The sequence below is a fragment of the Carassius auratus genome, chromosome 46, assembly GCF_003368295.1.
Source record: "Carassius auratus strain Wakin chromosome 46, ASM336829v1, whole genome shotgun sequence".
NCBI classification, from domain to species: Eukaryota; Metazoa; Chordata; class Actinopteri; order Cypriniformes; family Cyprinidae; genus Carassius; species Carassius auratus.
Genome location: NC_039288.1, coordinates 13,446,646 through 13,459,378, shown reverse-complemented (window position 1 = coordinate 13,459,378; position 12,733 = coordinate 13,446,646). Strand labels below are relative to the sequence as shown.

The 12,733-nt window shown below is 36.6% G+C and overlaps 1 protein-coding gene and 1 non-coding gene across 5 annotated transcripts; both read left to right on the top strand.

Moving 5' to 3' along the window:
• The first annotated feature begins 2,047 nt into the window (after positions 1 to 2,047).
• On the top strand, positions 2,048 to 12,604 carry LOC113064272 (S-phase kinase-associated protein 2). 4 transcript variants are annotated; one of them, XM_026234952.1, is made up of 13 exons: positions 2,048 to 2,375; positions 2,622 to 2,807; positions 3,592 to 3,782; positions 5,246 to 6,715; positions 7,499 to 7,737; positions 9,131 to 9,245; positions 9,345 to 9,488; positions 9,594 to 9,728; positions 10,167 to 10,265; positions 11,199 to 11,326; positions 11,410 to 11,461; positions 11,551 to 11,658; positions 11,764 to 12,604. In XM_026234952.1, the coding sequence occupies exons 4-13, from the start codon at positions 6,702 to 6,704 to the stop codon at positions 11,963 to 11,965; spliced, it is 1,236 nt and encodes a 411-aa protein (XP_026090737.1). In that variant the 5' UTR covers positions 2,048 to 2,375; positions 2,622 to 2,807; positions 3,592 to 3,782; positions 5,246 to 6,701; the 3' UTR covers positions 11,966 to 12,604. The 4 variants fall into 4 exon arrangements, with proteins under 4 accessions (XP_026090737.1, XP_026090739.1, XP_026090736.1 ...); XM_026234954.1 differs by lacking the exons at positions 2,048 to 2,375; positions 2,622 to 2,807; positions 3,592 to 3,782 and adding an exon at positions 4,173 to 4,304 and having other exon boundaries at positions 9,134 to 9,245; XM_026234951.1 differs by lacking the exons at positions 2,048 to 2,375; positions 2,622 to 2,807; positions 3,592 to 3,782 and adding an exon at positions 4,173 to 4,304.
• On the top strand, positions 3,974 to 4,080 carry LOC113064497 (U6 spliceosomal RNA). Its single transcript, XR_003278828.1, has one exon. It is a non-coding gene; the product is annotated as a U6 spliceosomal RNA (small nuclear RNA).
• Positions 12,605 to 12,733: the final 129 nt, after the last annotated feature.

Here is a 12,733-nt window from a genome sequence, read left to right as displayed (position 1 = left end):
ATTTTGCAGAAATGTGGACTTATACGACTTAAATGTGTAATCAAAAAGGCTGCTGGGTGAAAAAAAAAGTAGCAAATTTTTTATTTATTTTTTGGCAAAGCCAGTCCTGTAGAGGGAGCCCTGTGTTTAAAATCACGTGACAAAAACAAGAGGCCGTTTAGCTTGAACAGAAGTAAATGGCATGAAGCATCAATAATAAAGTATATATATATATGTGTGTGTGTGTGTGTGTGTGTGTGTGTGTGTGTGTGTGTGTGTGTGTGTATAGGCTATAGTAATTATTGGTAACTATGTGGTAACTATTGTCAAGGACCTTGGAAAACATTGTGGCCCTGCATCGTTGCCCAAACAATGATTACTTACAGTTTTAACAAGTACAGCTCTTAACTGATTTAACAAGAAAAAATTTAAATCAGGAATAACAATAAAACCAAAAACAACATCTGAATGCAAAGGCAGATTACTGTGGTCTGTTGTTCATATCTTGCTTGATATATTATACATCTGAGATGATCTGACATTAAATATGCATATAGTTTCTTACGGACATGTGTGCTGCATGAATATAAAATAAATATAATTAACTTCATAACAGCGCACATTGCAGTTATAATTCAAGATTTTAGAAATTCAGTAGAAGAGACTGCTGATTTACATTGAAGTACTATTTCAGAAAGAGAAAATATGTAAATGAGAACTGCTTTATTAAATTAGTTGTATAAAATTGTACTACTGTAATAGTTCAGAGTAGGCTGAACGCAGGTATGATGCATATATACAGTTCAATTGTTATATAAAGTTATATGCAAGTTTTTTTAATAACAATTATTTGACCTTTTGAGGTTAATGAAAATTCAGATTGAATTGATACCTGGCCAGGTAAAATTACATTGCCTTTGATAAAGAATTGATATAGAAAATGTGCAAAGGTTTTATTTAATTATTATTATAATTAAGGCTTTATATTTTTTTTATAATTTTTTGTGAATCTGTAAGGGAGAGAGTTCTACATTTTCTAGAGTCCTGTGTCCAGTACATATGCTCCCAGATAGATCCTATTTTTAGGGATCAGAGAAACTTAGGAAATAGAGGAAAAATGACCATTGAAACTGTGTAACACAGAACAGGAACACAGGACTCTTTGCCATGAACTGGGAACATAGGATTAACACCATTTACCACAAACAATTCACCTCTAAGGTCACTGTATTAATGTACCATGTATATCACTGTGCTAAACACCATGATCCGAACAGCATTCATGACCTGGAGAATTATCACATGTGCAAGATTTTGTTCCAGGCGACCTCTATTTTACCTAAACCCCCCCACCCCAGTTCTCATTCATCAGATATATATGGAATGTAATGAACACACGAAAAGTGTCCCAGGGTCATGGTAACACATGAACAAAGAGTTAACCATGAGATACACTCCCAAATCAGACCATGCAACACAGGGGTCCAGAACTATTTTTCTTATACAAAAACATCTATTCATTTCAGAAGGGCTTTTTTAATGTCTGGAAAATCACATACACTTCGGATGGCTTGAGGGACTGTAGATCACAGGGTAATTTTCAATTTTGGGTGATTTATCTCTTTGAGGCCATCAGCTCAAAATGTAAAAAAAAATCCTTTAAAAACTGAGCAAAACAATCAGTTTTCAACATTATATGATGTCATTACGTTGTTGGCTTAAAGTAAACCTAGATTAATTCTTGTTAGAACTACAAAGTAATTCCGTGATGAGCAGTAAAACGTTTTCTCCCATTTAATTTCTTACACTAACAGCAGATAGTAAATTAGTCACGGTCACTTTAAGAGATAATACATCCAATATAATGATACACATTCGATTTCTTTCTCTTAACCGACATTTTTTGAGATGATACTCGCAAAGACGAGTTTTGGTAGCTATGTATTTGTCGTTTCAAGTGCAAGAGACAACTCATTTCGGTGTTCAAGGGCCGTGAGTCACAGCTCTCTGCGTGGGTGATGAATTAAACTTTTCATGTATTTTTGTGTTTGTATATTTAAACTGGCGCGGTTTTGTTCGGTCGGGCTCGGGAGGAATCGAAGATGTGCTCGGTTGGGTGTTTGTGCGGCGACCGAACCCTCAGTTGAGTTTTTCCGTGTCTGTTTGAATACTTAAATTGGCAAGACGTAAAACACGTTCAATTGATACGCTTTCGTGGCAACACTTAAAGGCCGTTTTTATGCTGGTCACTCTCGGGCAGTCAGTTGAAATCTCCAGGGGCCCCTCAGCTGTAACCGTCACCAGCTGCTGGACATCGCGTCACCAGTCCACCAACAGCTTCCACCAACGTCAGCTGTTCTGAACCCGTTCCCCTCCCAGTCACATGCTCGTTCACAGTTAAGAAAACATATTTCTAGAAAACGGTTTAATACTGTTACAAAAAAACTGAATTTTCCAGTATTTTTTCCAGAGTAACATTAGAGTTGTCTAAAACGGCCTTTAAAAATGCAATTAAATCTGAGAAATTCTAATTTAACATTTAACACATTTACAGACGTGTATTAAGCTCCCTCTAGTGTACAAATGTTGTATTACAAATCTTAGAGTCGTTCTAATGCCGTATGTCCTTTTTTCTATTTCAGACCACAAAGGGAGACTCTGTTTTTAGATGTGCTGCTCATGATCGTCCATATAATGGCAGTGAACACTTACCAGCTTCAAGCTTAAGAAGATAAAAAAGTATCATGTAAACGTAGACTATAAAAACGTAATTTCTTCCTGTGACGGCAAAGCTGGGAGAACATAATAACGCCACTAGATGGCGACAAGTGAGTGTCTTTTGAGTGTCATTTAATACTAATTCTAAGGGCAAAAACAAATGAAAAAATTGAATATTGTGAAATATTATTACATTTGATTAGTTTAAATTTTTACAAATAAATGTTTTCTTTTAATATTTTTTCAGAAGTACTTTTTTTTATTTTACTTTAACATTCTTTTTATTTTATTTTCCCCTGTGAAAATAACTGAATTTTCAGCAGTTGTAACTCCACTCTTTGATGAACAGAAAGTTCAGGAGTATTAGCTTTTATTTGAAACAGATGTTTGTTTGATTTTTCAGTGCCTGAAGAACATTTCTAATAACTGGATCATAGTGGGGGGATTTATTCACTCTCAGGTCACCCCTAACTTTTCATTTTGCTTTGGGGCCCTTACCTTTTCAGATAAGTTTAGACAGGGCCCTGTTCATTACTAGCTACATTCATCATATTCTACATAACCTGTACTTTCTCCATCTTGATCTATCTACTACTGGCATCATGCTGATGGATTTATTCATAAAACCTATAGGATAAACAATATATATATATAGGATATATATATCATAACATCTCAGCTAAAGCTAAAGTCATTTTAAAATGCTTTTTTAAAGCTTCAAAAAGTATTTTGTAACTACATTATAAGCCTACTGAGAATGTTAAATTGTGCATGATTTTGGAGTAGAGGCACATATTGATCTTGTCCTCAGACTGAACATTTCCAGTGGCTGTTCTGAACTGAACTGTTTGAGCTTTGAGGGTCACAGTGTTCTTCTCTCTGTTCTTCTGAAAGGAGAGCTTCCTGGTCTTTCAGCCCTTTATGCTTTCTGTGAGGAATGCGGCCGCCCTTTGTCCCGGAGGGAAGTGGAGCGCTGTCTTTGGGGGAGGGTGCGTGACGTGACCAAGAGCTCCTCTGCGTCACACCGAGCGGTCCAATCACGCTTGAAGAGATGAGCTTGCAAAGGATCGACAGCTCAGAGAATAGTAGGTTAAACCTACACAAAACTACTGGTTCTAAAGTTTCCTGGTTTTAAAGGTTTACAGGTTTATGTCAGCATGTATTACAGTCACATGTGATACAAGAGAGCAGAATGAGTACTTTATCCACTTACCACTTATGAGATACAGAGCTGGGAGTCGCTGGTATATCAAGCCCTCGTCCGGGCTCTCTGTTCGTGCTTGCTTCGGCAGCACATATACTAAAATTGGAACGATACAGAGAAGATTAGCATGGCCCCTGCGCAAGGATGACACGCAAATTCGTGAAGCGTTCCTCATTTTTATTAATTATTAGTTATTAATTATGAATTATGAATTTACAGTAATATTCCACACTGTATCGAGTGAAAAAGGCTGCAGTGCGCAAGTCCGCCGCTAGATGGGAGCATTGCTCTGGCGCTCTCGCATTAGAGCGGCTCGGCTCACAGAAGAATAAGTTATACACATTCAACTCGGATTTACAGAAGTAATAGGGGTAGAAACGGCCTTTTTAAGCCCAAAAAATGTGTAAGTACACGCAGTGATTGCATTTGTCATCCTGATGTTTCTTTAGATTATTTAATCAACATTTATTTAATCCGAGAGTTGTTAATGTGTTAGCATCGGCAATGGTAACCCTAAATCGTCGTTCCTTTCGACTCAAACCAGCAGATTTCGACACAAATTCAGTTAAAAATAATTATATAGATAACTACGAACGTTTAAATTAATTGAAATTAACTTACCTGACTTGTGTGTTGTTTTCGCTTAGTTTGGGTGCCAAATTTGCGTCGTTTTCTTTGGCTTGTGTTTTTCGTTTGTGCCTGGAAACGCAGAGCGAAAAAATAATTAAAACACGTATTTTAATTTCCTTACCACATTAAAATAATAATAATGATAGTAAAATGTTGTTACTAAATAAATGTTTTCGTACGCTGAGGATCACCTGTGCTGTGCAGGACAAGGCTCCTCTTCGTGTCACCTGACTAACAGATTTGAGTTTAGTTGCACACGAGTTAACGCCATAACTTGTTTGCAAAAATAAATATGACTGAATGTCAAATGATTTTTGTTGACAATTTTATTAATCTAAACGTCATATTACACACTTATAAACAGTTGTCTGTATATTGAGTATTGTCTCTGATAAGAAAACAAAAAAATACAGGACCTAATATATAAAGTGTACATTTTTGTTTACAAAAACTAGTTTACGAAAAAGCATTTTACAAAAAGCAAAATAATAACTATCAATCTCATGTTTGTGTTGCGAACTCAGGAGTGTCAAAGTTACTAGATTAGCAAAATCTCAGTTTTATTTGTTATAGTGATATAATCATTTTGTGGTGTCTCTATGATGCATTCAGAGTTCATTATTTATATTTTTAATTGTAAACAGACAGAGAATGGTCTGTGTCTATGACCCCTCCCTCTTTTTCCCCTTTTTCTCATTTTTGTCTTCTTTTTAGGTCACATTACTGGTTCTGCGGCTTGTACAGATGTGTGGACTCCAGAAAAAACTTGCTTGCTCATGTACTGCACATGTGCACTACTTTTAGGCTTTATCAGCGGGATGGACTGGTGCAGTAGAACAAAGCCTTTGCAGATGTCACATTCAGACCTGCAAAGCCAAAAGTTTCTAGGCAGGAAACTCTAAAGATTACACTCCTGCGTCTTGTGCATGGATAAAGCATTTCTCTCTCTCTCTGAGTTGGTAACAAGTTGCTATATACTCTAAAGGACTACTTGGATTATTTTGGCAATAGACCAATTTGGAGTAGACATCACAGTTATGTCACCTGAAGCTGCTCGTGCATTATGGTTACAGAAAAACACTGGTATCAAGTGGAGGGAAACGGGTACAATCCATGGAATCAGAAGAAAAAATTTATTGTAGTGCCTTTAGATGTCAGAATCGAAATGCAAATACATTTTATAGAATACTGTCATTAAAAGAATCCATTTGAAGCTAAACACAGACTTTTAGACAAACTATGGATGAAACCTGCTATGATTACCCTATCTTTGACGCATAAATTTAAACTTAACAGTAGGTCTACATAATATTCGCAAATTCAGTTAACATATTGTATTTTAGCCCTACAGTTACAGTATGGTCTATTATTTCAAGCATTTTACATAACGTTTACCTATTTTATCTCACATTTCTGACTTTTTCTCCTCGCAAATGCAATTTATAATTCCAAGTTAAGACTTTATAACTCAATTTCACTCTATCGTGAGTTTTTCAGTTCTGAAAAAAGGCCAGGAGTTTGAATATATATAAATATACGCATATTAGATCATGGTTTCTATAGGCTGCTACTTTAAAATGGTAATTGTATGCAACCAGATAGGCCCCGCCAACAAGAAACATCATTAGCTTTTGCAAACACATCAATTGGTCTATTTAGTTATCCACTTCTTAGCACAGCAGCAACAAAAAACATGTTTGAGGCATAATGTATTTTGTCTGTTCTAAAAAACACATTGAAAGTCTTTCCAAGTAATGTCAATTATTATTTTACTGCTAAATAAATTTTAAGGCCTGCATGATTGTATGGTACAAATAATTTATAAAAAAATTATAATGCGTTTTGAATTTTACGTCTGGGATGAAAGTATCTTAATTTTGTACCTTAATGTCTTGTCATGTCATGTCTATGTTTTGGTGTGTAAAGATGGAATCGTATGGTGTTTAGTCCTCCACAGTAGAGGGCAGTAAGTCGATACTCCTCCGATACTCTGTCAGAAATGCATCACTTCCGGCAACCTACCTGGGAACCAATGGAATCGCAGCAGGACAGGCGCTCGAGAGGCAGGTTTAAATGCGCTGCCCGCGAGCCTGCGAGCAGGACGAGAGGAGCCGTGCTGCCTCTGGAAGTGTGCAGAAGTGAAGAGTTCTAATAACAGTACAAAGTCAGGATGTCAAAAGAAAGGTAATATGCTCTTTTTATTTGACAAATCTATGTTATTTGTATTTTACGCGTTTTCCTAGTATTGAATGATGCGAGTGTTTCTGTAAAAGTTAGGCTAACGTTACATTTGGATTCTCCCTCCACTTTTGTGCGTTTTGTAAGTTCTGTAACTTTTTGGTGTATAAAAAAATACTGTGGACTCTGATAAACGTATTTGTTAAAACATGATGTTAGATCGGTTGTGCATAGACCTGCAGGACGATTTTTTTAAAAATGCATTTAGTCGAATTTGCAGTTGGCGCGCGCTATAGTTTCGTGTTGTGATGCCCGAGCACACTTTTCCCCCCCACGAATCATGTATTTATATAAGCAAATCTAAGTGTTTGCAAGTTTCATAAATATTTTTAATGATGTCATTAGTTCATATATAGTTTAGTTTTTCAAAAACATCTTAAAAATCCTCCATACTAACTTATAAGTTAGAGGTAAGCTCGCGACAAATGGCGGGCATCGCAGAAGTTGTGGAAGTGATCTCGTAGTTTACAGTTTAGAAACGATCAAAAACAGCTGTTGTGTCAATGTGTTATTAGATATTGCATATTGTGTAAGTTAGTGACAATTTATGCTTTTTCTAAGATTGTTTTAGGTTGAACTTATGCAATAAGGACTGTTTAACTTTAGGTTTGGGAGATCGCGGTTATAGTTTAACATTGCTTTCTGCTGTTATAGCCTACATGTGTATATATCTTTACAACAACACGCAATGGTTGTGTTGCTTTTGCTCAACGTTTTTCTTGTTTTAAGTAGACCGCTTCAAGAACTGAGTGAGAATTTGGAGGGATCCCTGTGCAGGCCTCAGAGGGGTAAATGGAAAAGGCGGTCCTCGTGCAGTGGGGGTCTAGATACTGAGAACACGCCGAACGAGCTCATCCAGCAGTGGTCACCCCCGCACAAGAAGATCCTGACTTCTGCAAAAGGGAAAGAAAATGAGGAAAACACATTTGTTCTTGCCAGACGTCCCAGGAAAAGAAGAGAATCGGCAGGTTTGTGACTTGATAAATGCATAATTTGATGCATAATTTTAATATGCAAATATGAAACATCAGGCTTTATGTATATCTACATCAGATATGTGTGTGTGTATGTATGTATATATATATATATATGTATGTGTATGTATATATAATATTAGGGGTGGGCATGGATTAATTTTTTTTTAATCTAGATTAATCTCACTGTGATTTTGAGATTAATCTAGATTAAAATGGCTCATTCGAATTCTGCCGACGGCATTCAGAATATGTGTGTTACCCAAATATAATTGACAAACAGTAAGTCTTTGAGAGGGGGTTTATCAAGCTAGGTGGTGCATTAGAAAAGGGGCTCATCTCCTGTTTCCAAAATGCATCACAAAGTGCTTGAAAAAGCTGTAAACTAATTCCACATTGCACAAGGTGCAAACAACATTACGCCTGTTTCACACCAATGTTTACGTTTTTTTTCAAGTTTGTAGGTATCAAGGTACAGAAACCAAATAATTAAATGTAAAATAGCTCTGGATAGTCTTCAATGTAAAAATGAAATATACAATCAAACCTAAATTTATTCAGACACCTTCAACATTTCTCACATTATTACAGTTTTGCTATATATATAAAAAAATATATCTGGTGTCTGAATAAATTTTGGTTTGACTGTTAAAACTACAAAGTAATTCTGTCAAGAGCAGTGAGTGATTTTCATTTTCTTGGATAAACATTACAGCAGCCAGTAGCTAAATTAGGTACGGTCACTTTAAGAGACGATGAACGCATCCAAAATAATACGCATCCCATTTTTCCCTCAACTGTTTACTTTCACTTAAGAAATTACTGACAGTTTTTTCGAGCATAATGTTCAGCTTTTCCCCGTCTTGTTTGGATGCTTTAATGTTTAAATCGACAAGCGGTAAAAACATGTAAAAAAGATACGCTTTTTTGACGATGCGCAGCAGTGGCCCGTCAACTGTCCTCTTTTTAGGCTGGCCTCAGCCAGTCGGTTACATAAAATATCAAGGTCAAAGTCATCATAGCTTGCTTCGTATAGACCTAGCTCCAAACCCAATTTTGAGAATAGATTAACGGCGATAATTTTTATATCGCCCGATAAGAGTCTCGCTTTAACCCAGCACGTTAATGCCAATAACGGCCCACCTCTAATATATATACTTATTTTTTTTTTGTATAAAATATTCAAAGTGGACATGGGACATAGATGCATGAACAAACAGCTTACTATTACCTTGTAAACTTCCACTTAGGTGGCCACTGACTGTTCTCAAGATAATTTAGTTGGCATTTTATTAGTTAGTAGTTGATATTGTAATTGCTTATAAAAAATAACATGGTCTTGTATGGCCAGTAGAGAGTCTAATTTGTGAACTTGTTTGTCCCTCAGCAGGCTTGTGTTGGGACAGTCTGCCTGATGAGCTATTGCTGGGAATCCTGTCACGTCTCTCACTGCAAGATCTCCTCCGGACATCACGGGTCTGCAAGCGCTGGCATTGTTTAGCGTAAGTTATTCATGCACTCTTACAACGTTAGAAGTTTGGAAGACCACTGATCACTGACCTCAGTTGCATGTAATAATAGTCAAAACTGTGCATCTGTAGGTTTGATGAATCTCTGTGGCACAGCGTGGACCTGGTGGGAAAGGCTCAGTTAGATGCTGAGCTTGGGCAGGTTCTCTCAGCTGGAGTCTTGAGGCTGCGCTGTCCACACACCTGCATTGGTCAACCCAGCTTTAAAAGTGCACAGTGAGTAATGTGTGTTTTCACAGTGTCACGACAAAGTCATGTTGTGGAAGTGCTGCTGTTGTTTGGCATCTTGCGTTTGTAAATTTAGTGCATTTTAAATTACAGGAAACTTCGTGTCCAACATCTGGATTTATCAAACTGCACAGTGGAGACATCTGTTCTCGAAGACATTCTGTCACGCTGCAAACATCTACAGAATCTCAGTCTCGAAGGACTGGTGCTCTCTGATAGCATAATTCAGTAAGTTATAATCTAAAAGACATTTTACACACTTATGTCTTAAAGTCATTTTAAATGTTTAACTGTATTATTATTATTATTATTTGTTAGCAAAGCACATGTACCAGTCAAAAAGGGTTTTAATCACAACAAATCAAACCGCATTTTGTGTTTGTGTTGAAAGACTTGGAGAAAACTATTCTTGCTGTTGGCAGTTTATTTGGGCTCTGTCAGTCTAACAAGTAGATCTCACCAGATGGTCTGCCAAACAGTCACATTTATTTCTATTAATGCAATTTATGGATAAATAATTGCAGTTTGTTTTTGTAGGGTTATCAGCCACTGGTAACATTTAGAATCCTTGATATGTAAAGCTGCAGATTTAACTGTATATATTTTATTAGCAAATTTAAATATGAACCTATGAAGACCTTGAACCTGTATTTTGCTGTTTTGCAGTTCTCTGGCTGAAAATACGGAAATTGTCCGACTGAATCTGTGTGGCTGTTCAGGCTTTTCCCCTGAATCGCTGGCTGAGATGCTAAAATCTTGCACTCGGTAAGGTTAACTTTTATACCATAAAATCTCAAATTTGTTTCCACAGAATTATTAAGCAGCACTACTGTTTTGAACCTTGGTAATAAGCAGTATTTCATGAGCACCAAATTAACACATTAGAATGATTTCTTTAGGATCATGTGATGTTGAAGGCTAGTGTAATATTCGCTGAAAATTCAGCTTTGCAATACATTTTTTTTATAATGTACCTTTTTAAATATTTTGAAGTAGAACCCAGTCCTTTTTAATTGTAGTAATATTTTACAAATATCCTTTTTTCTTTTTTCTTTTTTCTTTTACTGCATTTGATCAAATAAGTGCAGCCTTGATGTGTATTCAAGACTTTCAAAAGCACTAAATCTTACCAAATTTTAAGTGTTCGTGTACATCCAAACTCTCATCATCTGATACAGTGCACTTACTGTGTATGTTTTTACACTACTTGTAATTTTATATCAGCATGCAGTTACATGTAGTTAATTTCTGTAAATACATCCCACCTCAATACCATCAAATCATGAACACAAGTACATTGTACTGAATATTTTTTTTTTACTACTACTACAAAGACACATGGGGCAGTCGTGGCATAATGGTTAGAGAGTCGGACTTGTATCCAGATTTATTTGTGGGTTAAAGTCTCCAGTTTGGCAGGAATATATGTCGGTGGGGGGAGTGAATGTACTGTGCTCTCTTCCACCCTCAATACCACGACATGAGATCCTTGAGCCAAGGCACCAAACCCCTAACTGCTCCCTGGGAGTGTGTGTGTGTGTGTGTGTGCGTGTCACCATATTTGGCCACACATTCACAAAACATAAAGTGAGACCGTATCTTTTCAAAGTACATCAATTGTTTTACCTCTAGTGTTCAAAGAAAATGATGTAAAAATATGACCAATTTTAAAGCCCATCACTTTCTTTCTCTCCCCAGAATTGAAGAAATGAATGTGTCATGGTGTGACTTCAGTAATCTCCATGTTCAAGCCATTGCTGCCAACATTCCCTCCAGCGTCTCTCACCTAAACATCAGTGGTTACAGACAAAACCTCACCATGGAAGGTAAGGAAAGCAAGTTCAGTGTTACGTAAATGCATTTGTAACCATTTCATGCAACAACAATTAATGCTTTTTTTGTGTTTCAGATGTTAAAGCTGTAGTTAAACGATGTCCGAACCTTACAAACCTAGATTTGAGGCGAGTTCATAATTTAATTGATTGTTGATCAGGTGCCTAATAGCAAACAGCTTGAGGTTGACATTCGGTTATGTGCTTTATCTTTACAGTGATAGTGTGCTTGTGACAACAGACAGTTTCCCAGTCCTGCAGCAGCTTTCCTCCTTGAGACATCTGGCAGTGAGCCGCTGTTATCAGATCCACCCAGCTTCACTCATGTAAGAGATTTGTTCAATTCAGAAAGAAAAGACCAGTATTTTTTGTTCGAGTACAGTGCCTGCTTACAGACACCTAAATATTCCTTCTCTTTTTTTTCTTTACAGTGACTTTGAAAAGTTTCTAAATTTGCAGACCCTGGAGGTCTTCGGGCTCATACAGGACAGCTACCTGCCCATTCTTTGTAAAGGTCTACCGCACATACAGATCAACACACAGCCTTTCTCCACCGTGGCACGTCCCACCTCGGCATCAAGAAAGGATCGCACGCTTTGGGGAATGCACTGTCGACTTGTGTACAAACATTGATGGTTTTAATGATTACAGGGTGAACCAAATAGCTTTTATAATAGTCCATATCTCTCTTAATTGTGCCCTATTAGAATTATTTGTGATTTTAAACAAAGCATTTTAACATCACTGGCAAGTCCTTGTTTTATATTGCAACCGTTTCAATTTAGTGAAGATGACAATTGTGTTGGAGTTCCTGACAATCTTGAATTGAGTGACGTTCTTGTTACATTGCAAAGATGAAGAGTGATTTAATGTTTGGTACCAGTAGCTGTAATTTTGAAAATGACGAGTTTCACTTGATGTTTGTTGCTTCAGGTGAAATCTAGAATATAATGGTAGGTTCTGTTTGTCACTCAAGATCTGTTTTCCTGCCATGATCAAGTACGTTTCCAGTTTCACTCTAGGATTATCAAAGGATTATCTAGTTTAGTAATAAGACAATGGTTTTATGTTAATCTTAAGAAGTTCCCAAATATGCAGAAGCATTAAAACCGGTGCTTTCAGAGCAGAGAAAATATTGTGAATTTCTTCCGTTTTTCGGAACTATTTTAATGTTTGAAAACTTGAATTTTGTACCACTTTGGATGTTCCTAGACGTATTTTTATGAATTGTCTGAATTGTAAATAAAATGTATTGCTTTTTATTTAAAGCCACCCCTTTCAATTTCCGTTTTTCCATTTTCCTGTTTTTTATTTACATTCCTACTCCACAAACAAATCTAAATGTTACAAATAAAGTACGAATTTGCCCTATTGCGTACGTCAAAAACTAAAATATAAAGA